General features: G+C 44.9%; 1 protein-coding gene across 3 annotated transcripts in view; it reads right to left on the reverse strand.

Moving 5' to 3' along the window:
* The window catches only part of TRAPPC10 (trafficking protein particle complex subunit 10), an 88,582-nt gene that overhangs the window by 15,470 nt on the left and 46,949 nt on the right, over positions 1 to 26,163 (reverse strand). For all 3 annotated transcript variants that reach the window (XM_087418006.1, XM_087418008.1, XM_087418007.1), the window contains 10 exons: positions 15,896 to 16,042; positions 15,124 to 15,238; positions 14,219 to 14,295; positions 13,328 to 13,419; positions 11,057 to 11,197; positions 10,626 to 10,738; positions 6,715 to 7,229; positions 5,746 to 5,887; positions 4,101 to 4,259; positions 3,057 to 3,286 (listed from right to left, as the gene is read on the reverse strand). In XM_087418006.1, the coding sequence (XP_087274132.1) occupies positions 3,057 to 3,286; positions 4,101 to 4,259; positions 5,746 to 5,887; positions 6,715 to 7,229; positions 10,626 to 10,738; positions 11,057 to 11,197; positions 13,328 to 13,419; positions 14,219 to 14,295; positions 15,124 to 15,238; positions 15,896 to 16,042 (1,731 nt within the window). The remainder of the gene's footprint in view (positions 1 to 3,056; positions 3,287 to 4,100; positions 4,260 to 5,745; positions 5,888 to 6,714; positions 7,230 to 10,625; positions 10,739 to 11,056; positions 11,198 to 13,327; positions 13,420 to 14,218; positions 14,296 to 15,123; positions 15,239 to 15,895; positions 16,043 to 26,163) is intronic.

The following is a 26,163-nucleotide window of genomic DNA, read 5'->3' on the forward strand; positions in this document are numbered from 1 at the left end:
TTGAGAAGAATGTGTCTTCTGTTGCTTTTGGATGGAATGTTCTGTATATATCTATTAAGTTCATCTGGTCTAACATGTCGTTTAAGGCCAATGTTTCCTTATTGATTTTCTGGATAATCTATCCATTGATGAAAGTGAGGTATTAAAGTCCCCTACCATTATTGTATTGCTGTCTATTTCTCCCTTTAGATCTATTAGTATTTGCTTTATACATTTAGATGTTCCTATGTTGGATGCATAGATAATTACAAATGTTATATCCTCTTGTTGGATTGACCTCTTTATCATTGTGTAACAGCCTTCTGTGTCTCTTATTACAGTCTTTGTTTTAAAGTCTGCTTTGTCTGATGTAAGTATAGCTTTCTTTTGGTTTCCATTTGCATGGAATATCTTTTCCATCCCTTCACTTTCAGTCTGTGAGTCCTTACGTCTAAAGTGAGTCTCTCGTAGGCAGCACATAGATGGGTCTTGTTTTTTTATCCATTCAGCCACTCTATGTCTTTTGATTGGAGAATTTAGTCCATTTAAAGTAATGATTGATAGGTATGTGCTTATTTTGGTAATTTTGTTGTTTTATGGCTGTTTTTGTAGTTCCTCTCTGTTCCTTTCTTCTTCTCTTGCTCTCTTCCTTTGTGGTTTGATGACTTTCTTTAGTGGTATGCTTAGATTCCTTTCTATTTATCTTTTGTGTATTTACTATAGGTTTTTGCTTTATGATTACCATGAGGCTTACATATAACAATATATCTATAATAGTCTATTTTAAGTTGATAACAACTGATCGCATCTTAAAGCTCTACATTTTTACTCCCCCCGTTTTGTTTTTTGATTTCACATTTTACATCTTTTTATCTTGTGTATCCCTTAACTATTATAATCATAGTTATTTTTACTACTTTTTGTCTTTTAGCCTTCATACTAGCTTTATAAGTGATTAATCCAGTATCTTTACTATATATGTACCTTTCCAGTGAGATTTACTCTTTCATGTGTTGTTACTAATTAGCACTCTTTCTTTTCATCTTAAATATGTCCCTTTAACATTTCTCGCCAGGCTAGTTTTGTGGTAATGAACTCCTTTAGCTTTTGCTTGTCTGGAAAACTCTCTCTCCTTCAATTCTGAGTGATAACCTTGCCGAGTAGAGTATTTTGGTTGGAAGTATTTTTCTTTCAGCACTTCGAATATATCGTGCCACTCCCTTCTGGCCTGCAAAGTTTCTGCTGAAAAATCTCCTTATGGTCTTATAGGGGTTCCCTTGTTTGTAATAAGTTGTTTTTCTCTTGCTGCTTTTAAGATTCTCTCCTTGTCTTTAGCTTTTGACATTTTAATTATAATGTGTCTTGGTGTGGATCTCTTTGGGTTCATCTTCTTTGGTGCTCTCTGGGCTTCATGGATCTGGATGTCTGTTTCCTTCCCCAGGTTAGGGAATTTTTCAGCTATTATTTCTTCAAATAAGATTTCTACCCCTTTTTCTCCCTCGTCTCCTTTTGCAAGCCCCATAATGTGAATGTTAGTCTGTTTGATGCTGTCCCATAAGTCCCTATTTTCACTTTTATTCATTCTTTTTTCTTCTTTTTTTTTTTTTTTTTATAATTTTATTTATTTATTTTTTCCCCCAAAGCCCCAGTAGATAGTTGTATGTCATAGCTGCACATCCTTCTAGTTGCTGTATGTGGGACGCGGCCTCAGCATGGCCGGAGAAGCGGTGCGCTGGTGCGCGCCCGGGATCCGAACCCAGGCCGCCAGCAGCGGAGCACATGCACTTAACCGCTAAGCCATGGGGCCGGCCTTCTTTTTTCTTCTTGATGCTCTGATTGGGTGAGTTCCCCTGCCTTGTATTTGAGCTGACTAATCCTTTATTCTGCTTCACTTAGTCTGCTCTTGAACTTCTCTAGTGTATTTTTCAGTTTAGTTATTGTATTCTTCGGCTCTGTGACTTCTACTTGGTATTTTCTTATTATTTTCCATCTCTTTGTTGAAGTTCTGACTGTGTTCATCCATTCTATTCCCCAGTTCAGTGAGCATCTTTACAACCATTACTTTGAACTCTTTCTCAGGTAAATTACTTACCTCTATATCATTAAGGTTTTTTCCCTCAAGTTTTATCTTTTTCTTTCACTTGGAATATATTCCTCCGTTTCTTCATTTTTCTTGACTCTCTGTGTTGGTTTCTATACAGCCAATGAAATAACCACCTCTCCCATCTTGAAGGAATGGTCTCATGTAGGAGATGAACCTTGTTGTTCAACCCTGCCTTAGCTCTTGGTTGTCTCTCAAACCTTTGTGCTTGTCCAAGCAGCCTATTATATTTTTAATAGCTCCCAGTATCTGAGGATGTGCCAAGATTGTCAGTGTCCCAAAGGGGAGGCTCTCACCACCTAGATTCATGCTGACTGGAAGCCAGACCCTCAGGGAGCAGCTTTTAGAAGTATACAAATATATACAGTCCTACGGGACCACAAGCCTACACTTCTACACATGGGCTAGTCACAAGCCCTCAGAATTGATATCTGTGTTACAAGACATGGCCACACCCGGAATCAGCACGATGCCAGCAACATGTTCCGTGAGCTGATGGACTGTGGATCTGGGATCAAAGTCACGCATCTCTCAATAACGGTCAATAAATACCAGCACCAAAGCATAAAATGATAGAGCTTCTTCCTTGCTAAGTTTGATGTGACATTCCAGTGGACAGAAATGAAGCACAGCAAGACAGAGAACTCCCTGTAGCACAAGCATGAGGACAAATGGACTATGGACCCAAACTTACCTCCCCCTAAGCAAACACTCTATCTTTTACAATAAACTGTCCTTCCCTCTTGAGTTGGGATAGAAAAGTTAGAGCCTATATGTCTTTGTCCTTGCAAGAGGTACCCCTTGTCTAAGAAGGGGTGATTCACAGACATAAACGCTAACCCAACGAGAGCTTGTGATATTAGCAACTAGAAATCTGCCACTTCAACAGAAGTCATCTCTCGTGTACTGTCTGTCAGAACATGCAGGACAGACAGAGGCTGCCACCACAGGCTAAGCAGTTCCAGCCCTTCCTTACTTTGTGGTCTGTGGTAGCCATGCAGTGGGCAGCTTTCTGTGTGTCCTTATGCTTCCTTTGGGGCTCTGTCATCCCCAGCATTTTGCTCTCCCCTCCAGTTGCTGGGGCTGAAGGTAAAGAGAGAACTTCCAGTTCAAATTCGATCATGTGGTATGCAGGCGCAGCAGGCAGACTAATGCTTGTGACCTTGTCAGACGACTGAACCCGGAACGACGCATCAGAAGCTTTTTCTAGGAAAAACAGAAAAAGTCACTTCTAACACATTCCCTGTTTCCTTGTTCCTTTCTCTTCTAGCGGGTGATGGGCCCAGCAGTGGAGTTCCAGCCCAACTCCTGTTGCTCCTATGCACATGGAAGGGTGTGTCTAAGAAGGCTTGAGGTGGGAGGGAAGAGGCAGGAAAATCATGAACAAAACCCCCTAAGACACAGTGACACCACATAAAAGCCGGCTGGTCACAACCCAGACAACTGTCATTGTGCTCAGGCTAAAGATAGAAAAGGGACATTTCCCACGTGGCGCACCCAAGTACTGTCTGTGTCCCTGCACAACGTGTTCCCACTCCATCCCACCACCAGATCAACTCCCACTCAGAAAGGGAGCAGCGTCCTTCCCTCTCCATACCTCATGGCCAGGGATCGCGGGGGAAGGGACTTTTTTAGGGCTTCCAACCAGTGCCTAAAAAGGCTGATTTGCTTTTGCTTTTTGGTGAGGGGGGTTGGGGAGGGTGGAAGGAAGTGGAGGCCAGCCAGGCATCACCGTGGAGCATGGGCCCCAGCCGTAATGCCGCGTCACAAGTCCTTAGCAAGGTCAGCACCGCCTGGCCACTGAGCACGTGCACAGCTCTCAATCTATGCTCTCCAAATCTAATGCCCTGACGAGGTGCAGGGTCACAGTCCACCTGCGGGCAGGATGCTGCCGTGAAACAGTCAAAGGGGGAGAGGTCCTCAGACACCACCTGAGGACGGCAGGGACGAAGGCTGCTTACATCCTCACGGTGCATGACAATGCCAAGAGTCCACATTTGCCAGGTTACTGCTGCCTCACCTCTCGTATTGGAAGAGATCACTGCTCTGTTCTCTGCGTGACACAGGATGAACATGGCTTCTGCGTTGCTGAGCTGGAGGCTGTCCCCGTTTTTTACTGTATAATGACCAGTAGTGACAGTGAACTTGACCTTCTGAGGAATACCAGCCAAAAGGCTATCTAAAGGGAAAAAGACAGCAATTAGCATCACTATCAAGCAAAAGTACCAATGGAGGGCCTCCTATGAGGTTAAAAGGGTACTCTTTCTTCTACCAGAAAAAATTTGTTTACTTTAGATACTCCACAAATTCCCTCAGTTTCCATCCCTCCCCCCTCACTTTTCATCTCAATTATGTGGACTGTAGGGCTGAGGGAGCCCTTGCTAGGAACAAGACAATCTGTGAGACTGAGAGGTCTTATCTCACCTGGGCTTAGAGTTAGAGCTCACAGTGGCAACCGTGTCTATGAGAGTCTCAACATTTACCTGCCGGTAAGTTAGTAAGAGAGAATCAGACAATGATGCTAAGGAAGAAACTAATGAAATCGAATGTGCTGTTGCTATTCAGAATTTTCTCTGGCTCTTTCAGGTCAGGCCTCAGGATCTTTGGTTCAGAAACAGCTAGACAGAAGGCATGGCCACCGCTTTCTCCTGGACGGAAATGAAGGGGTGGGAACGGGCTGTGGTTTCTGAGGCTCGGCTCCAGGGAAGGCAGAAGGAAGAAGGCACGGGATAAGAAACCAGGAGGAATAAATAGACAGGAGGGAGGGAAGGGAAGGCAGGAAGCCAGAAAGGGAGGGAGGGGCCGCAGCACAGAGCGGAGGCATGAGCACGGTGGTGGGTCTCATCTGGCAGTCCAGGACCTCCCAGCAACAGAGCCCAGCCTTTCTCATAAAGGTTCTCTGATGGGAGAACTGTCTGAGAGACTGTTGTGTTCAGCATCTGAGGGCCTTCCCTGGCAGCCCTGGGAGAAGTTTAAAAGCAGAGAAACAGGGAGTATGGGGAGAGCAAACAGAAGAAACAAATGCTTTCCTTGGTTTTTTCCTAAATGGAAGAAACAAGGAAATAAATATATTGCTTCCAGCCTAAACAACTGAAACACTCGCTCACTCGTGTTTTAACTGAGTGCCATGTGGTCTTCAGAAATTCACACCAACTCCTTCTAATTTTAAAACTTAACAACAAGGACAGGAGCTTTGAATTTCTCAAATGCCATGCCAGGGGGTCAAGTTTAATCAACACTTTCAAAGGAAAAGACTTTTGATCAGAGTATAGAACATAACTAAATCTAGCATTTAGCCTCTTAAATGGAACTTTAAGCAGGAAGTTACATTTACTTGTTAAATTCTCTGCAGTAGACATTAACTGATATTTAGCTGATTTTTCTCTTATTTTTGTTATTTTCAGATACACCATCTTTATTAAACATGAATGTTAGCAATTATAGGAAAGCAAATATTCAGATGCACAAAAGAGCCACAGTCGGTTACTTCCCAGGAAAAATTTCCACTGTGCCACCCAAAACGTCTCCTAGAAAGGGACACGGCCCCAAAGCACTGGCAGTGGGATGTAGAAAGCCCTCTTTCCTGGGACTCCTTTGTGAAGGAGTCAAGTGCAACATGAACACCCACACGACCAGCCCGCTCCTACAGCCTGCGGCCCACTCACCGGCAAGTGGCTCCACGTGCAGCTGCGGCTCCTGGGAGTACACGTCGTACTGCACCAGGGGGTAGATGTGAGGGAGGACAAACCACACCGGGCCCAGCGAGGCGCACAGCTGCCGCAGCGTGTATGTTCCCGGCTCCTTGGCCTAGGGTCAAAACCAAGCATTTGGAAAGCCGTCACCCATTCTTGTAACTAATTACAAGCTTCCTAAAGGAAGGCTGTGCTACAGTCTCTCTGAAATAACCCTGTCTTGCTCTCTTTATCCTACTGCTCTGTGCTTATACTTCTACACTTAGGCTCTTCAAAAGAGCCCTGAGAATCTCTCAATCGATGATTTTCTGAGTAACCAATGCTTAAATTTGACTTAATGCTTCTAATAATGTATTTTCAATTTAATAACCTTTATTTGTGGCATTGCCTTCTGAAAAGTTATTTAATGGAGACATTCAGCATGAGATTTAAGACCTGCTCTAAGACTAAACTAAAAACACAGGTGATAAATAGCTGTACTTTCCCCTGGCCAAATCCTCGTCGGTTAGCAGAGCTTATAGGATGCTGCACTGGAGAAAGGGTGCTATCCGAGCGGGTCAGAAGCAACTGTTCTGACGTCCACGCAGCCACAAAAGGAATATAAAGTTTAACATGGAAGTGTGCCATCACTGTGAAATCTCCTCGTTTTAAGAAATGAGGGGTGTATTTTAATACAAAGGGGAAAAACATCTAAGTAAATCAAGTGAGAACACAAATAATTATCCATGTTAAGAACTTCTTTCAAAATTTATCAACTGCTTTAAAATATAAGAATATAAAAGAATTTTTTGAAAGTCAGCCTCTTTTTCTTTAAGGATAAAACAAAACCAGGGTTAAGAGAACAGAGCCCCACCTCGATTCTCATCACACTTCAGAAAATTCTGCAAGCTCCACACCCCTCCCTGACCACCTGTGAAGTCAACACCCCTTCTCAACACGTACCTGCGTCCTGAATGTGATCGTGTTGGCCCCTGGTTCCAGAGTCACACTGCTGCATTTTAGCACGTGGGCCCCGTCCTCCAGGGCCACACCTGAGGGCGTCTCCAGAGAAGTACTGCTCTCCTGCCTTCTCAGGAGCATGTGAACATTTTTGCATATAATCCCGGTTGTGTTCAAGGAATTGTCGGAAGGACTTCTCTCAAACGTTTCATACAGCTCCAGCGCCGGTAAGCTGTTCTGGGATTCGGGGAAAGGCGAGGTCTCCACTGGAAAGTTAATAATCCCATTGGATGTCTTGTGCTTGGTGAGCCACTCAGCAGTCTTCCGGTAGTTGTTTTTCTCGATGCTGAAATGGACGTTGATGGCAATCTGCTCCACGTGGACAGCGACAGGCATCTGACTGCACACGGTTATCTCCACGGACAAAACACCGCCCACATGGACCACAGCATTGGAAGGGGTGAAATGGAGATCTCTCAGTTGTGCAAAAGACTGCATAGGGAGTACTATTTTGTGACCTGTAAATACACATTACCATGTTTGAGTTCCCGAGTCACACTTCTCAATGAGAGAGAGGCAGGCAATAAGACCTTGGTTACTATCGGGCCAGCCGGAGTGTGCTCAACATGAGAAGCAAGAAGCAATGATATTCAAAAGAGATGGTTTAAAACTTCCCAACCTCATGCCATCTTCACACACCAAAAAGAGCTTTTTTGTCAAAAGCAGAACATAAACACACACCTAGATAACTCGTGGAAATCATAAAATCTGAAGAAATAAAGGTTTCTAAGTTCTGTTTTGGCAAACCTAAGAGAAATACAAGTCAACTAACGTCTCAATTTCAAAACAAAACTTGTAAGTCAGTCCCATTCCTAGAGCTGTTTCAGGAATTCTACCACTTTCTCACCCGCAGAAAGAAATTCTCAAGATGCCTGCCTTCCCCCCGCACATGTGGAAATAAATCCAGGTGTTAGCCTCTGAAGTCAGCCAGTGAAGCGGGGAGCCCTCCTCCCGGACCCCAGGAGGGCAGTGAGACCCCAGCCGCCCAGTCACTGAGGGGAGGAGAACCTACTACGCTCTCCAACCTCTTTCCCACCAGCACCTGGTTTGTCTAGAAAAGCCACACGGCTGCCGCACTGACCGTAAGTATTTATTAAAGACTAACCAACTACAGGACTTGCTGAGATTCACGCTATAAAACCACAAGAAAACGGAGGACAATCACAGAATGCTTTATTCATACAGAGATGCCAAGGAACATTGGCAGGAAAGGCATAACTGCATAGTCTCGCATACACATCACGTACAGCAGGCCTGGCACATGGCTCTACCAACGACCAGTTAGGGCACATTAAAGAATCTAAGAAAACAAACCAATCACTGCTATGTTGCTCCTGAGACAACCATCCAGATGGCCTGACTGGAATGAAATACGCCCTAGCAGTCAATGACCGCATCAACCCGAAGCCAGAACCTTTGGAGACACCGGCTTTCGAGTAGTTAGTAACTGCTATAGACTGAATTGTGTTCCCCCCAATTCTTAAGTTGAAGCCCTAACCCCCAATGTGATGGTATTTGGAGGTGGGCCTTTTAGGAGATCATTAGGTTTAGATGATGTCATGAGGGCCTTATAAGAGGAGATACCAGAAAGAGAGAGCTCTTTCTCTGTCTCTCCCTCTCCCTCTGTCTCCGTCTCTCTCTCCCCTCCCCTCTTTGTTTCTGTGTCTCTCTCTCCCTCTCTGTCTCTGTCTCTCTCTCCGTCTCTGTCTCTCTCTTCCCCTCTCCCTGTCTCTCTCTCTCTCCCCATCTCTCCCTCCCTCTCTCTCTCTCCCCATCTCTCCCTCCCTCTCTGTCTGTGTCTCTCTCCCCTTCTGTCTCTGTCTCTCTCTCCCCCTCTCCCTGTCTCTCTCTCCCCCCTCTCTCTCTCCGTCTGTCTCTCTCTCCTTCTCTGTCTCTGTCTCTCTCTGTCCCCTTCTCCCTCTCTGTCTCTCTCTCCCCTCTCCCTCTCTCTCTCCCCTTCTCTCTGTCAGTCTCTCTCTCCCCCATCTCTCTCCCCCTCTCTCTGTCTGTGTCTCTCTCTCTCACTCTGTCTCTCTCCCCCTCTGTCTCTCTCTCCTTCTGTCTCTCTCCCCTGTCTCTCCCCTCTATCTCTCTCTCTGTCTCTCTCCCCACCACTATCTCTCTCTCCCTCTCTGTCTCTCTCTCGCTCTCACTCCCCTCTGTCTCTCTCTCCCTCTCTCTCTTTGTGTCTCTCTTTCTCCCCCTCTCTGTCTCTGTCTCTCTCTCCCCATCTTTCTCTCTCCCCCACCTCTTTATCTCTCTCTCCCCCCAGTCTCTGTATCTCTCTCTGTCTCTGTCTCTCTCCCCCTCTCTCTCTATCTCTATCTCTCCTTGCCACACAGGACAAATCAGGAAGAGAGGCCTCATCAGAAACTAACCCTGCTGGCATCTTGATCTCAGACATCCAGCCTCCAGAACTGTGAGAAAATCAATGTCTGTTATTTAAGCATCCAGTCTGTGGCATTTTGTTATAGCAGCCTGAGCTGACTAAGACAGTAACTACTTTAAATAAGTACTCTTCTTGATAAACTAAACACAAGGAACTAAATGGTACAATGATTTAATCTTACCACACTGCATTGTCTATAAAGTATATTTGCCAAAACAGCTAGCCTGAATCTAAGCCTTTCAGATCTACCTTCCTGTTGGATGTTCCCATGAGGAAACACCAACAGATTCCAGAAAGTGGGACAGTCTATGAGACAACTGGCTCAGTGTCTTTAAAAAGTCAGTTGTCTTACAACCCAAATGTCAAACAACTGATGAGGAGATAAACAAATGTGGTCTATCCACATGATGGAGTATTATTCAGCCACAAAAAGGAATGAAATACTGACATGCTACAACATGGATGGATCTTGAAAACATCATGTGGAGTGAAGTAAGCCGGTCACAAAAGACCACATATTGTGTGATTCCATTTACATGAAATATCCAGAATAGGTATCTATAGGGACAGAAAGTAGATTAGTGGTTGCCAGGGACTGGAGGGAGGTTGGGAGGAGATAAGTAGGGGGTTTCTTTTTGAGGTAATAAAAATGTTCTAAAATTGACTGTGGTGATGGCTGCACATATCTGTGAATATACTAAGAGCCACTGAATTGTACACTGCAAATGGGGGAATTAAATGGTATGTGAATTCTATCGCAATAAAGCTGTTATATTAAAAACAGTCAGTGTCTTAAGAAAAAGAGATGGGAAGAATTATTCTAAATTAAAAAAGAATTGAGACATAATCAAATACAATACATGATCTCTGATTGGACTCTACTAAAAATAATTTATGAAAACATTTTTTCAGGGCCGGCCCTGTGGCTTGGTGGTTAAGTGCGCGCGCTGCGATGCTGGTGGCCCGGGTTCGGATCCCGGGTGCGCATCGAGGCACCACTTCTCCGTCCATCCTGAGGCCGAGTCCCACATACAGCAACTAGAAGGATGTGCAGCTATGACATACAACTATCTACTGGGGCTGTGGGGGGAAAAAATAAAATAAATAAAATCTTTAAAAAAAAAAAAGAAAACATTTTTTCAGACAATGAGGGAGATTTGATATGGGCCACTTAGTAGCTGAAGTTAGAACCCTGTTCCTTCTTTGGGGTGGTTAGGGGACCGCCCTTGTTTTCAGAAGAGGCACGCTAAACTGTTTCAGGGTAAAGTGGTACACGTGGTCTGCAGTTGCTTTGAAGTTCAGCACAAAGAAAAAAGTAAAAAGATACAGATACACGTTTGCTACACAGCAGCACAATGTTAACAAATGTTGAACCTAGGTGGTTAGTATACATTGTATCATTCTTTTTACTTTTCTGTAATATTTGAAAATTTTCATAATAAAAAGTTTTAAAAATTAGTCTTACCTGGGCTGGCTGGCTGTTGGCTGGCAAAGTTGAGTATCTCTCGGCAGAAGTATTTCCGTTCCTCTTCAGATAAGTGGCGATCGCTCGCTAAAAGGCTACTGGTCTGAAGGTAGCTGGAGTACAGAGTCAAGGGGCCTGGAGAGAGGACCTCACGCTGAGGGCACTGTGCGCAGACGGCTTCCACGGCCCCAGAGCCCCCAGAGTGCAGCCCAATGCAGATTCTTCTTTTATTTTAAGTTATTAGGAACTCAAAAAGAGATCAAATACGTTGATAGGCATTTACCTTACATTCGACACAGTACTTATGTATAAGGTGGGATTTTTCTCTCCTAATTGTTAGGTGTTAATTAAATACTCAACTGTAGGTATTGCTGCTGTACAAATAGAAAGCGATTTTCCTATTTCATGAAAATACTAAACTTAAAGGATACTTTTCAATTTGTCCCAGGTGTTTCTGACATTCGGCTAGTTGCTTCCTTGTGTGTGTGATAGGTAGAGCCCAGCCCTCAGCCAGGTAATTTTTCAAGGCTCCTTGAAGATACATTTCTGCTTTTTGCGGCAACTTTTTCCTCCTTGCAATCAACAAACAGAAGCTTGCATTATGGTTCATGATAATCAATAAACTTAGACATAATCTTCATGACTTGCCCTCCATCCTTCGCAACCCCACACCATGACATTTGTACCATCTTTAGACAGTCCTTCTCTGACCAGTGCCCTGGTATGAGAAAGGGTACTAAATTAGGAATATGTAATTGGACCTGAGAAATGGGCTCATGGGGATAATCCCCCATACACTGTTTGCCTGGCATCATACACTAGTCCAAGAACTTTCCTAGTTGAATCTCAGGATAAGAAAGTAAGGGCGTCGTTCACTATTTCAAGCTGACACATAAGAATGCCAAGGGCAAAAGAAGGTGAAGGATCTGTCCACAGGTACACAGCTGGTTATCGAGGAAGCGAGGAGATCTGGGCTCGGTGCTACACTACCTATGGAAGACAGGTAGTCTACATGGCCCAACAGAGAGGAGAGCTTGGGCTGACTCGGAAACTCAGGCAAACAGCACTGAGCAGGTTCAGAGATTTACAGAGAACTATGAAGAATTTAAATAGCAACACATATCACCCAAGAGAAGATCTTCCCAATCCCAATTTAAACCTTCAAGACGTTTAGAATAAAACAAAGTTTAAAGCACAATTAATGAGAGCTTGCTGAAGCCTCTGTGACAACACGGGTGCCCTGGCCTTCCCCAGAGGGCTGGGACTACTGAGTTCACGGGACAAAGGCCAACACTAAATAAGCACTCACTCTCTAGGCGTCCTTGGAAGACATCCCAGCTTTCACTACCCTACTCTTGAAGCAATCAGAGTTCTCAAATTCTCAGATAAATTTTAAACCTATCAAATTGGTGCATTGGTTTTTCTAGACTTTTATGGTCCTCTCCTACCCGCTTTTTAAAGGAGCCAGAACCTTCAATACTTCTTTACTTACTCTCTCTAGCTGAAGATTCTTCATTCTAGAGCTGGAAGGGAGTCTACAGACCATTCGTCATCCAGCCCTCGAGACGGAGGCCGGTGTTCACCCACCTAGTCTGTGGCCAAGCTGGAACCAGGACCCAAGTCACCGATTAGCAGGCCAGCGTCATCTCACTGCACCAACCAGCCGAAGGGACTAGCGTGTGGGTGGTCTCAACTCACAGCATCTGAGAATATGGCTTCTTTGCTCCATTAACTAATAACTTATGCCTTAGATACACTAGATGGAGACTCAAGAGAGCCAAATTCTAGCCAACTCTGCCATTAACTAGTTGTGTGACTGGCTAGCTCCTCCAACCACATTTGGAAAACTAGCAAGTTTGCTTAGATGATCTATGAATCTCTTTGCAGCCACTTCAATCAGTTAAAATTATTTTTTGTTTCATCTAATGAAATTACTTCATTAATTATAAATTTCAAGATATCATTTCAAACACACATTGTTTTCGAGAAAACTGAAACATCTTTTCCCTTATAATTTATATCTCTTTCCAGTGCTTTGAAAGAGCAATTACATTGCCAGCCAGGGTTCTTCTCTTCGATAAGCTGATTTTATCAAACACATGAGAAATATGCTAGGTTTTTAGTCTTTTCTCTGGAATTCCACTCCAAAGCTGGAGCTAGACTGGAAGTGTCTGTAGTATTTGTATGCACCACCTCTCAGTCAGCTACAAACCCTCTCCCTCTCGTGGACGCAACACATGCAGCCACCTGACGTCCCTGACCTCTGGGCTTTCACTCGTCCCAGGAGGCACGCGGCACAAACCAGAGAAACTGCAGGACAGAATGTTTCAGGATCTATACTCCAATTTACTTGCCAGTGGATGTAGATTCTTCAACAGTTCTTCATAATTCTTTAATTAACTAAGTTTAATTGCAATACATATATTACATATAATATTATCCACATAACATATTATATAAGTTCAGTAAATTAATTTAATTAAATAAAAGAAATTCAAAGATCAATAACAGCCATTAAGGGTAATAGCTGAAATCTCTCCTTTTGGTTTTCAGAAGAAACTGAAAAAAAATTGGTTAACAGATTCTACATTTTTCACTTTACAAATTTATGTACACTTCGTATTAACTCCATACATAACAAATCGTCTCTTATTACATGTATGACATGTTTAAAATTCAAAGAAAAGTTAAAAATCAATTACATGTAAAACTCTGCCAGATCCTTCCCAACGAACTTAGCAGATCGAATCCTCCCAATACTTGTATACATTTCAATGGTAGCGTGGGACAAATCCTGTGGAAAAGTAAAAAACCACATAATTCTGTTCTTTAATTTTAATGCTAGACAAATTCTACATTTACTTACCCAAAGCTGAAGCAAAAGAATTCCTTATTAATTAATGTAACATTATTTTTTACTTTGCATCTATTTTCGTGTTGAGTTTTTACATAATACACGATTTATACAAAGCCATTAACTTGTATATAAATTATGAAGCATCATAAAAGAAATACGAACTCAGCAGGCAGAGAAGATTTAACTCTTCGAAGTACTTTCCATATGTGGGTTACATTTTTAATATTTTTCTCTTAATATTTTTGGATAACAGGAACACTATCACAGTCTACCATCAAACGCTCCTGAGTTAACTGTGACTTTAGAACAAAGCTGATCCACCAAGCTTCTACCTACATTGCTTTCTAAGGTCTCTCCCAAATCTAAATCCTTTAAAATCAAGCACAATAGCTCTGTTCAAGTCCAAATTATTCCTGTGTACATAGAAAACCATTCATTATCCTTTCTTACAATTTCTATTCTATTGAGTGAGCAATACCATTTTGAACAAAATTATAAATATCCAAAGATGCTCTTATGCCTAATTATGGCACCATGGATACTAATAAACATTTGATGAACAACAACTATTCCAGGTTTCATCCATAACTCCCTAGGGTACCAAAGAAACGTAAAAGGCCAACAAGAAGGAGGCCCCAAAGACCAGCTCACTCCCCACTCAGAAGGTTACAGAGCAGCGTAGCCTTCTAGAGACAAGTTTTCTGCCACGTAGATGGGTAACATTTGTAATACTTACTAAGTAGTGTTTTTCAAAAGCTTCTACCGATGATAACGCTTCTTTGAGTTTCTTATAAGGACTCTGAGCTGTGTTGGCTTAAAGGAAAAGAAGTAAGAGTCCTTATTGATCTCTAGTACATCCAGTCATGTGAGTTCACATTCACCCTCAATGCCCCGGAGCTGCCTCCATCTGACGCTTGTGGATGATGAACACGGCCGTGCTGACCGAAACTATCTTGTCACTTGTATTCTTGTCCGATTAATATATTACCTCATGTAATACTTTTATCTTTCATTAAGACTACAATTTTTAAAAATACGTATTACAAATCGTCCAATGAATTAAACTACTTCCAAAATGATCTGAGGTGGCCTCAAGTTGAAACAGTGCAATATAAATATTACACATTTTCCCTTTCAAATTTATTCAACTTAGCAGGAGTCCTCTCAGTTCATTACATATTCTTTACTTTAGCAACAGTTTTGCTAATCATATTCATCATTATATTTGTACCTAAATGAATTAGTAATGCTCCTTTCCAAGTCCCAGGAGTAATTTATTAAGTAAAAGGATTTATCTGGCCATATTGTTAGAAAAACAGATCATCTGTCATTCAGAGGGAGATTGGTGCATTTAATCTTCACATGGGCTGTTAAAAGTCATGATCAGCTCATTCAAGCCTATGAGAAACTCAGGCACATTTTTAAAAATCCTTCCAATTTCTTAAACTATTTCTAACATTTCTTTATGTTATTAAAAGGTAAAACATCCTGTGTATTAATCTGGTCAGCTAACAATGAGTATAATTTCCCAAACAGTGAGTAATTACACTGTCAGAACTTGAGTTGCCATGTGCCAGGTTACAACCAACATTTCCATTCCTCTCCACTGTACCACTTGCACAGGGACATCTCAGAAAGTACCTGTTTCAGGTCGCTCAGCTCCCAAACCCGCCAAAAGATCAACTGTCCTATTGAGGTCTTCTGAGTTGGGTCCTTTTTCTGACACAAGTCCACACAGATAGCCCAAGGACTTTAGCTGTTAAGATAAACCCACAATTTCAATTAATTTGCCATTAGAGTTAGTAGCGAATTTATAAATTTAAATATAAAAATTAAAATCTAAATAGAATCTAGAAGAAATTTAGCTCTCCTATCCAAATGATTTTTATCTAGATATAAAAATATATCTTACTGGAGTAATCTCAAACCACACCTACTCTACACAATAATTCTCAGAGTGGCTCTGAGGTTGGTAATTCTCAGTTTACACTATTCACCTACCTACACTCTCCCAAGCTTTCAAGGTCTCCCACTCAATCTGCTGCCCCATGACCCCGACCCCAGCAGGCCATCTTGCTGCACACATGGGCCAGCCATCAGCCACTGGAGCAGAGGCCACCCTGCATTTCTACACATCGTTCTAGGCTTCACCCTTCTCTGTATCCTCTCTCTCCAGTTCTTGGCATAGAACCAGGCTTTAGCACAAGCACAGCAAGTGCTCCCTCTCTGTTGAATAAAGCACTACTCGTAGGGAAGCATCTCGTCCATGGCTGCTACTGGTCACACCCTAAAGTACCAAGCATCGCCCGTGTGCTGACTAAGTGAACAGCACTCCTCCACACAGCTTACTCCGCCTGCCCGCCCTGGAGCACAGCCCAGGACAATGCACATGTCTGCATTCAGCTGCAGTTACCTTCTCCGTGGCATAGCTCCATAAACCCACAGTGTGGGCAATGTTCGAGTCTATCTGCGCCCGGTCACAGCAGCCTTCTATCCTCTGCAACACCTCCAGACAGCTCAGAAACACCCAGCAGTCCAGAGCGCCGGGCGGGACAGAGACCTGGGAAGGGACAGGTGCGGGCACGTGAGGACAGCGCTCAGGGAAAGCACCCAAATCCACACATTCAAGCAGCTCCCCAATCTAATGGCGCTGTCACCTGCACAGCCACAGGAGAGAAAAAGGGGACGGTAACCATAGTGACAGCCACTCACCTATGGGGAGGAAAGGAGTGATCTGGGTCCCAATGTATTATTGGGTGTCACATTTCTGATGATAATAAGTGCCTTGGCAGGGACATAACTTTCAATAATATATTTTAAAAACCTTATTAAGGAAAGAAGCCTACAAAAAGGCTGACTATCATCACTTACTCTAAGTTAGAACTGGTCACATCCCAGTTTAAAGAACACATATTATGAAGGAAGGGATGACCTTCATCAGATGACAACTTGGTCACCTTTCAGAAAGATCATGTTCAATACTAGAAATCTGAATATTAAGTAGCTATTAGGTGATATTTAGGAATTACTGTTAATGGAGCTCTTTTTTACAAACATAATCACACCTAAAAAAAATTAACAGTAATTCCTACTTTTTAAGTGTGATTATGTTTGTAAAAAAGAGCTCCTGTTGCTTAGAGATACACAGTGAAATATTTACACACGAATAAAACATGATGCCCAGGATTTGCCTGAAAGATAATCCAGGGGAAAGTGGACAGGGACACAGATGAAGTCAGAGATTGGCCACGCCTTGGCTGGTGACTGCTGTAGCTGGTGACGGGTACCCAGAAGTTCATTATATTATCCTCTCTACTTCTGTATATATTTGAGCCTTTCCACTAAAAAAATAATGTCATATTATCAGAAATACAAAAGCATCTACTGTACATTACCGGTTCTAAGATGCACTTTTTTTCACACTTGAGCATCTCTGAAATAGGACTGTCTCCCCCAATCAATGGCATCTTAGCACTTACACTTGGCAGTGTTGACTGTGTTTCGGTGGCACTAATATCATGAGGTATTCTATACTGTATCCCAGTTTTGGTAAGGTATGTTAATTGGTATCATTCAAAATGGAAACTTAAGAAGTAATTCGACATCAGCTGACAAGTGAAGCGCTGATAATTCGGATGAAACTAACTTATGTAAGGACTCCTTCAATACACGTGAGCACAAATAACAGGACGCAGAGGCAAGTGGAAAGAACTGGAGAGTCCTGTTAAATGTTCCCATAAAAGCTACGTTGCCCAGTCTTTGAAAAAGGAGATCAACTACTTAGATCCTTTGAAAAGAAAAACCAGCATAGAAAAAAAATTATGTGCTCAGAAGCTACTTTCATCAAGTGGTACAACTTTCTCGCCAGACAATGGACCACACCCAAAGGGACACACAGAAGAGCTGGTCGGCAGGACGCAGCTTTGGGACCCTGGACAGAGCCCGTTCCTCCCTCCCCAGTCAAACCAGGGTGGGCTCTGAGTGGGCTGACCTCACCTCTCGGGACCGCTAGGTTCCAAGGTGCCAGGCCATCTGGGTACTTTCACCTCATAAGACACCACCATCACAGGTACCCAATTCTATGGAAACTTCTGCTAACCACGCCGCCTCTCCTCAGGCACACACTGCTTATTTGTCAGGGAGAACGAGGGATGCGCACCAAGCAGGGCTGTACACAGTGCTTCAGGTCAAGAGACTTCTGATTCAGACGAACCCAAGGAGGGGGAAAGAGAAAACCCAGGAGTCAGAGCAGGGAGTGCTGTGGTGGGGAGCCCTGGAGCTGCCGAGGACAAGCGGCCGGGTACAGCGGCCGGTTTTTGGGATCAGGGTGCCTGCACCCCTGGGTGCTGGGCCGCTCTCCAAAGCGGCGGAGAGCCAAGAGCAATGGACCTGTATGGCACACATGCACGCGTGGAAGGAATCTACAGAGACAACACCATGAGGTGAAGAGTGGTATCACTTTGTGGAAAGATTAGGGAATAGATGTTTTCTTGGTATATTTGTTTTCTGCAAAGAGCAAGTATCACTTTGGTAAGTTTGACAAATAGTGTGTAAAAAGTAGCAGAATCAGTTAGCAGCAGCTTTTCTAGGGGTAAAAAAAGAAAATCTAGGGGCAGCCACTGGCCGCTACTGAATTTTCAACCTCCAACCTGGAGAAGGGCAAAGCCAGCAGGAAGAGGAAATAGGAGGCAGGTGCCCACAAACGCAAGACAAAGAACAAAGGTGTGCCCTGTGACTCACGGTGCTCTATCCTATTACTGTGTTTGTTTTGTAACTGAAACCTGAATCCTCCCCCAGTCCTGCCCAGGGGACCCCCAGCCAGCCCCTCCTCTGGGCACCCACACCACTGACAGTGCTTACGGCTCCCCGCACTGCTCTGGCTTCTACCACAAGTCCTGCTCAGTGACTGGAGTGTTCTGGTGGACTCTATCGTCAGAGACTACTGTCCTACATTTCCTATTGCACACCATTTTAAATTTTAGTTTTTACTGAAAGACATCTGCCTATTAATTGGTATGTCCCATGGCGTCTATGACACCCTCTGATCAGCTGCTTCACGTGCCATTTATCTCCTACATTGCTACTTACTTGCGTGTGTGTCTGTCTTGGCTCCCAACCAAACCGCAACTAAACCCCCCCAAGGGACCAGCTATCCTGTGCCTTCTCTCCCCACTCCAAAGGCCTGACAGAGCCGAGCTCCATGGCAGCCCAGAACTTCAGAAGTGGGTTAACTAAGGCTTTTGGACATTTTAGTGAAACAAATTTATTTAAAATTTAATTGTACTAATATTTTTTTCATTGCTTTAGAAACAAGTTACAAAATACATATAGTGAGGTATGTAAAGGGAAGAAATCCTAAGTTTACAGCTCAATGAATTTTTACATATGTAACCACCACTGAAATCAAGAAACAAACCATTCCCATTATTCTAGAAGGTTCCCTCGAGCCCCTTTTCCCAGTCAACACCCACCCCAAAAAGGACCGCTATTCTGACTTCTGTCACCACCACTGAACTCTGCCTGACTGTTGAACTTCACACAAACAGAATCACACAGCACGAGCTCTTCTGTATACGGCTCCTTTTGTTCAGCTCAATGTCACTGCGATTCAACCTCATTGAGTCTATCACAGCTGGGTCTTCTTTACTGCTGGGTATTATATCTTTCTGTGCTATGCCATAGTTTATTTATCCATCCCCCTGTTGACAGGCATTTGGGTTGTTTTCAGGGTTTGGCTACTATGGATAAAACTATTTGCCATGCTGCTCCTCTCTGGGGAGGGAGCCTTCTCAGACTCAGAAGAGTCCCCACTCCCCTGTGCACAGACCACCCAGGGGGACACCGGTGGGCAGCACCAGGTGCCCCCTCCCGCAAGAACCCCAGCAGCAGCTGTGCAAGGAGGAGAGCTTGGCGCTGGTCTCTCTCAAAGCCTCGTGGCCCATGGGAGCCACCATCTCCTTAACAGCTGCAGGTACAGCGAGGGGACAGTTACAAGAGCTGCCACGGAGGGGGGCCTCGGGCATGCCCTCACCAACAGGTGTCTGCAGTCTCCCAGTCCAGACACAACCCACTCATCAAAGGCAATCTGATCATAAGCCATGTTGCCTGGTTACACAGTTGCACCAACTTTGTCTATTCCCAGGGAAACAGAGCCAGGAAATCAACCAAAGTCAGATCCTCTGCTAGTTCACAATCTCCTCTGAACATGCCCATGCTTGTCTTCCAGCTGGCCTCATTTTCTTGAGAACACACCTAGGAGTGGGACCGCCAGGTCACAGGACAGGCACGTGTTTAAGCTTTAGCAGACACTGCCACAGTTTTCCCAAGTGCTTGTAGAAATTTGCGCCTGTATCACCAGAGGCGAGTTCCAATTGTCCTATCTCCTCACCAACATCTGGTATTGTCAATCTTTTTAATGTTATTTTATCCATCATGGTAGAAGTTGAGAATTTTTTTAAAGCCCCATACACTTTGGAAAAGAGTGGCTGTTCTACAGCCACGGTGATGAGTACCCACTGGAAGTGGTTTTAAACCTGCTCAAGTGATGGCGAGCCCACGTCAGCAAGCCAACCCAGGAGCGTCAGCCCCGGGCTCCTGAGAGGCAGCCCATGTGGGACGCACGCACTTCAGCAAACATGCCAGGAGAGCCAGGTGACCCGCATGGTCTCACCTGGGGGGCCACACATCTGCAGGTGGGGGCAGCCTGTGTCCCTCTGAAAGCCACCAGGCCCAGAACCCCCTGCCGCCCAAACCCGACGAAGAGGGAGCCTCTGCTGCACTCCGAGGGCCGAGCTCGCCCAGCAGACCCACAGCTCTGTCACTTCCTTTGGAACCAGGTTCAGAACCAGGTCTCAGTGTTTCTTGACAACTCACACTCCCTAACGAGAAGGACGCTGAGCAGCTTTCCATAGGCTTCTGGGCCATGTGGAGAACCTCTTTTGTGAACAACAGACCTTTTAAACTCATTTCTTAATATACTATAGTTTTGAGTTTTCTTAAAGCCCCTCCTCTCTTATACTGGTATTGTTAGTAACGGCAAGAGTAAACGGCACCATTTTCCAAGCCTAAAATTAAAGACATTCCTTTTATTCTTTCTTTTGTTAAACCTACACCTTTTATATTACCCAAATAACTCAAAAACACAGCGTCCTAAGTGAAGCCTAAGGTCCCCACCCTGCCACTGGAGCATCACAGCTGCTGCAGAGCAGGGACTCCGCAGCTCCCTGCCAGTCACTGTCCCCTTCGAGAACCATCACTGGCCAGACGCCTCACAGCAGACTGCTTTTGTTTACTCTTGAACTTTGTATGCACGGAATTAAAACCTACACATTCTCTGGGGTCTGACTTCTTTAGCTCGACTTTATGTTGGTACGATTCATCCACTACAGTCCATTCGTTTTGACTGCTTTATGCTCTTCTGCTGTCTGAACACATCGCAGTAACCGTATCCCTTGTGTGTGATGGACATTTGGGTTATTTCCAGTTTCCAGCAATTACGACTAATGCTGCCACGAGCCTTTTTGCACCGTCTTTGGGCACACACACGTGCAGGTTCTGTAGACTCCGGGGGTGGGACTGTTGGGTCATGGGGATGTGTGCTTTGCTCCAGCAAATACCGCCAAACAATTTTCCAAAGTGGGGGCGCCAAGCCACCGTCTCCTCATCAATGAAGGTGTTCCAGTTTCTCCACCCTCTCACTAGCACTTGTCAAGCCTCTCAATTTCAGCCATTCTGGGGGGGGGTGTGGTATTCTGTTGTGGTTTTAGTTTGCATTTCACTATGATTAATGGGATTAAGCAACTTTTCATACGCTTATTGCCCATTTGGATATCTTCCTTTGCCTCTTTTTCACGATCTATCAGTCTTGTTAAGTGATCTACGGGAGGTCTTCACAGACTCTGGGTGCGAGTCTTTGACCACACACCCTGCAGCTAGTCCTCCACTCTGTGGCCTGCCTTCCACTCACTCAGTGGTGCCTGTTGATGAAGAGAAGATTCGATCTTCACGTAGCCCAGTTTATCACCCTCTTCCTTTATGGGTAGTGCCTTTTAGTCCTGCTTAAGAAATATTTGCTAACCTCAAGATCATGAAGATATTCTCCCATATTACCTTCTAGAAGCTTTCTTGTTTAGATCAAAATTCAACCTAAAATTGTATATGCTGTGAGATCAAGATTTATTTTTACATATAAATATTCAGTTGACTCAGAACCATTTATTCATTGAATAAATTTTTCTTGAATCCATTTTTTTAAAACCTACCCCAGGGCCGGCCCCGTGGCTTAGCAGTTAAGTGCGTGTGCTCCGCTGCTGGCGGCCCGGGTTTGGATCCCGGGCGCGCACCGACGCACCTCTTCTCTGGCCATGCTGAGGCCGAGTCCCACATACAGCAACTAGAAGGATGTGCAACTATGACATACAACTATCTACTGGGGTTTGGGGGGAAAAAATAAATAAATAAAGTTTAAAAATAAAAAAAATCCTTCTCAAAAAAAACCTACCCCAACTGCCTTAGTCCTGAACCTCATCCTTTCTCCCTTGGGTTATGGCAGAAGTCTCTAACTCTTTTCCTTGCCTCCATCTAATGCTTCGCTTCTCTCTGCCCTTCGTCTCGCCAGGTCCTAACATCTTTCACCGCACCCCAGCTTCAAACCTAACAATGGCACCCTACTAGCTAGGGAACAAAACCCAACCTTCGAGATGACATACAAAGACCTTCTAACCTCCCTTCAAAATCTGGCTCCCAGGTCCTCTGTAAGCTTACCTCAAAGCCCTGCCTCACCCCTTAAGTTCTAGCAAGACTAAGCTCCTTTACAGTTCCTTAAATACGACCTAATTTTCGCCTCCTGAAATACACTCTCACACTTGTCACCTTGAGCCAATGTCCACCTGGTGAATTCTTCCTCAGCCTACTCATTCCATTAAAACGGAAGCTCCACAGGGCGGGGGCCTGGTCTGTCTTGCTCTCTGCTAAAAATGCAGTGCCTAGAATACATGCTTGCTTGGCACAAAACAGGCACTCAGTGAACATTTGCTGAATGAATGAATCTTTGAAAACCTGGCTCATACAAGAGCATGGCAAGAAACCTTCCCTCCCGTGGACTAGGCACCACGTAAATGCCTCCTCAACCGACCCTCAGCGCCCATGCAGAGCTGCCTCCCTCCTGAGGCTGCTCCTCTCCTGAACACTCCTCTCACTGCCTGGCAGCAGTGTGCTGAGGGCCTGCGTGCACAGCCAGCTCAGTGCCCTCTTCTGTGGGTTTCCTGAGGGCAGTGGGACCGGTCTCTTTCTCATCTGTGCACCCTGTGCCCCAGCCCCGCATTCACTACAGTGCCTGGCAGGCAATCACCTGTCTCCTCAGTGATGCCTGGCAGCCCTCTTCTCTAACCCTTTTCCCTCTTCCTGAGAGCCACCAACTCTCACCGTTCTGCCCCAGCAACACCCTTCACATTTACCTCCTTCTGCCACTCCTACCGCTCTTCCAGTACAGGTCCTCCTGGTTCAAGGTCACACAACAGCCTCCGCCTGCCCACGGAGGAGCACAGCAGACGGTCTGGCACACAGCAAGCACTCAGTGACCCCGAGCAGCATTCCTCAGCTACGCCTCTGCTTTAGTCCTCTGCAGGGCCCCAACCTCAGAACACCAATCCCAGCTGGCCAGCCTGGGTCACAGGCCTCATCTACGCCCTCCGGTTTAACCTGGAAGCTTCTACCACACATGGCCTCTGCTCACAAACTGGCCAACTGGCTGGGACGGCCTCTGTGCATGGCTCTGGTCAGTCTCTAGCCCGGGTGGCTCTCTGCGACCCTGAGGAGCCTGCTCCTTCTTGGCCTACCCTGTGTGCAAACATAATCAGAACGTAAGCTGATAAAAAACAAATGAGTACTGAGATGAACACATTAAAAAAAATCATTTGGGCAGTCGATGTGATGAACATATAATGGTCTTCTAGAATGTATCTTTCTTACACTGTTCTACTTACCAATTTGGTAAAGATTAAAATATACACACATGTTACTTTTTTTCTTACCAAAGATGCAGGAAAACAGGCATTGCTACTATAACTGAGAATGGGAAGATCTTTCTGGAAGGCAATTTGACAATATATACTAATGAGCTTTAAAAACATGTGTATCCTTGATCTAGCAATTCTACTTGTACAAATACATCATATAAAGATGGATGTACAAAGACACACACGGCTATAATCACAAAGAATTTTGAACAGTCCAAGTGTTCACAACAGGACTGATTAAACAGAATGCAGTTCCCCTGTGGACAGAAAGGCCACGGACCAAAAAGGGAACCTCTCGCTGTTACACTAAGCAATAACATTTCCTTCCGTATATTTGTCTCTATTTTCCAAATTTATACAGGGAATACATCCAACTTTTGGTAAATGGAGGGAAAATTTTTAAATGTACCAAAAAAAGAAATACTCTGCAACGGAGTCATTTGAACTCACACAAAACTGGTCTAACTTTATGGATGTTACTTCTTAATCCCTAACAGCTATGCAAGGCAGGTACATTTCCATTTTTCCGTATTTTCAATCAGGGGAGCTGGCCCAAGGCTCTTAACTGGCACCCCGGGGTGTGACTCCAGGCCCTACCACAAAGGTGGGGCTTGTTCCCATGGCATCTGGCCAGCACACCGCCTCCTCCTCTCAAAGAAGGTACTTTAAATCAACTGATAAATCAACCAGGAAGTTACAGCACATGCTTTACAAGCCACGAAAGTAAACATATACGGCATTGTCTGCTAAAGAAATGTCACAATTAGAAATGCACAAAATGGTTGCAATACTTAGGCTTTGGGCTTAAAAACGGATTAACAAACATAAGCGTAACACTGAAAGAACCACACGCGGCCCAGCCTGCAGCTGCCTGAGTCCCTAGGCACTATCCCCACAGCTTTGCCCACGGCCAGGGATGGCACCACTGCAAGCCACCTCGGCCCTGTGTGCCAGAACCCAAAGCTCAACACCGGCCTCTGGCCACTGACGTGAATAAGAAAACAATCCAAGAGGAAGCTAGCCCAGACACAGGCAAATGAGTCTATTTTTGAGAGTAGAATCAAATGCACAGAAAAAGTAAATAATTTTGAGTCTTTAGAATTTTGAACGTTTCCACAAACATTTAAAAGAAACTCTAAGCATAAACTTTTCAAGTTAATTGCCAACTGTAAAACTTTAAGATATAACAAGCCTTGCCCACCAAAACACCAACCTACAGGAAGAATCTTAGATGAGAAAGTTGAGGGAATAATTTCATGCTTCAAGTATCACATAACCTCTATAGTCTCATGAGAATGCCGATACCTAAGTTTACGCAGAAGTCTCCATCCTTTGAAAGAAAATACTCAAGAAGACATTAATAGGAAGGTCATGCTAAGACCTAACTTGTATGAAGGCTGACGACAGGCCAGGCACTGTGCTAAGCTCCCTGGACACGTTACCTCACAGGTCCTCACAACCCAAATGGCAGCTACTGGTTCGCCCCATTTCACAGATGGAAAAACAGCTCAGAGGTTAAGTCAGCCAAGGTCTCAGTGGGAAGCAGGGCTGGGATCTGAGGGCAGACAGGCTGGCTCCAGTGCCCACCCTCCCAGCCTCTGTGCTAGGCTATCTTCCTAAAATCTGACCCTCACAGAGGACACCTGATGACCAGACTCGAGTCAAACTGCTGGTACAAGAGAGGAAAACGCTGCTGAAGTGAAAAAGAAGTCACCAGTGGAGCCCTGCCAGTGAACCACACTCAGGTCAGTGCTGGTCACACAGGAGAGCAAGACAGCCTGTGAGGACTGTACAGGCCCGTCCCTGGACAGCGAGTCCAAGAGAGGAGGGCAGCAACCCCGAGCTCCAGGCAGTTGAACAGGCACGGCATATCCAAGAGGCCCAGCTGCCTCGTCCGCTGTGCTGACGCATGGAGACACGAGTGACAGCGCGGTCACACATGACAGCTAGCTGGTGCAGCGTGAGGGCCAGGGACCAAGCAGTTGGATCATCAGGAAGGAGAGAGACAGAAAGAAAACAGTGGGTGGGGGTGTCCTCCTGGAACTCCGCATTCAGCTTTGGTCAACTCATCTAAAAGGGACATAGCAGTCCCTTTTAGTCCCCGGAACAGTCCAAAGAAGCGCAACCAATGTGATGAAAAGAGGGGATACCCTCCACTCAAGGAAAGATCTAGATGACGAGGACCATTTCATTCGGAGAGAAAAGAGCCAGGGGAGAAAACATCGCAATGGATGTGAAGTGCCTACAACAACAGGAAGCATTTAAAAAGCCCTCAGTGCACTCCCACACCAGAGCGTGAGCCCAGAGGGTCCACCTACAGCACGCTGACATGCTGCCCTTCAGCCACAGGCATCCTCGAGGCACATGTTACTTGCACGTCTCTCTTTCCAGCCAAAAGGGTAATAATGGACCTGGGTCTGTCCACTTCTACAATGGCCAGAGGTGTTACAGAACTCAGGAGACAAGCTAAGACGAGCAGAAGAACCCACTGTGTGCGGGGAAAGCTGATAAGAGAAGGCGAATAAGGGAGCCAGCACGCGTGCTCTCCCACAGCCCACCTGCACTGCAGACACACCGGAAGGAGAAGGGATCCAGGGTGGGATAATCACTAGCGAGCAATGACATCAGAGGAAAAGGCATCACTATTCCCACTCTATACTGCACG

This window comes from Ceratotherium simum, chromosome 27 (genome assembly GCF_057802395.1).
Source record: "Ceratotherium simum simum isolate JZ-2026a chromosome 27, ASM5780239v1, whole genome shotgun sequence".
Classification (NCBI taxonomy): domain Eukaryota; kingdom Metazoa; phylum Chordata; class Mammalia; order Perissodactyla; family Rhinocerotidae; genus Ceratotherium; species Ceratotherium simum.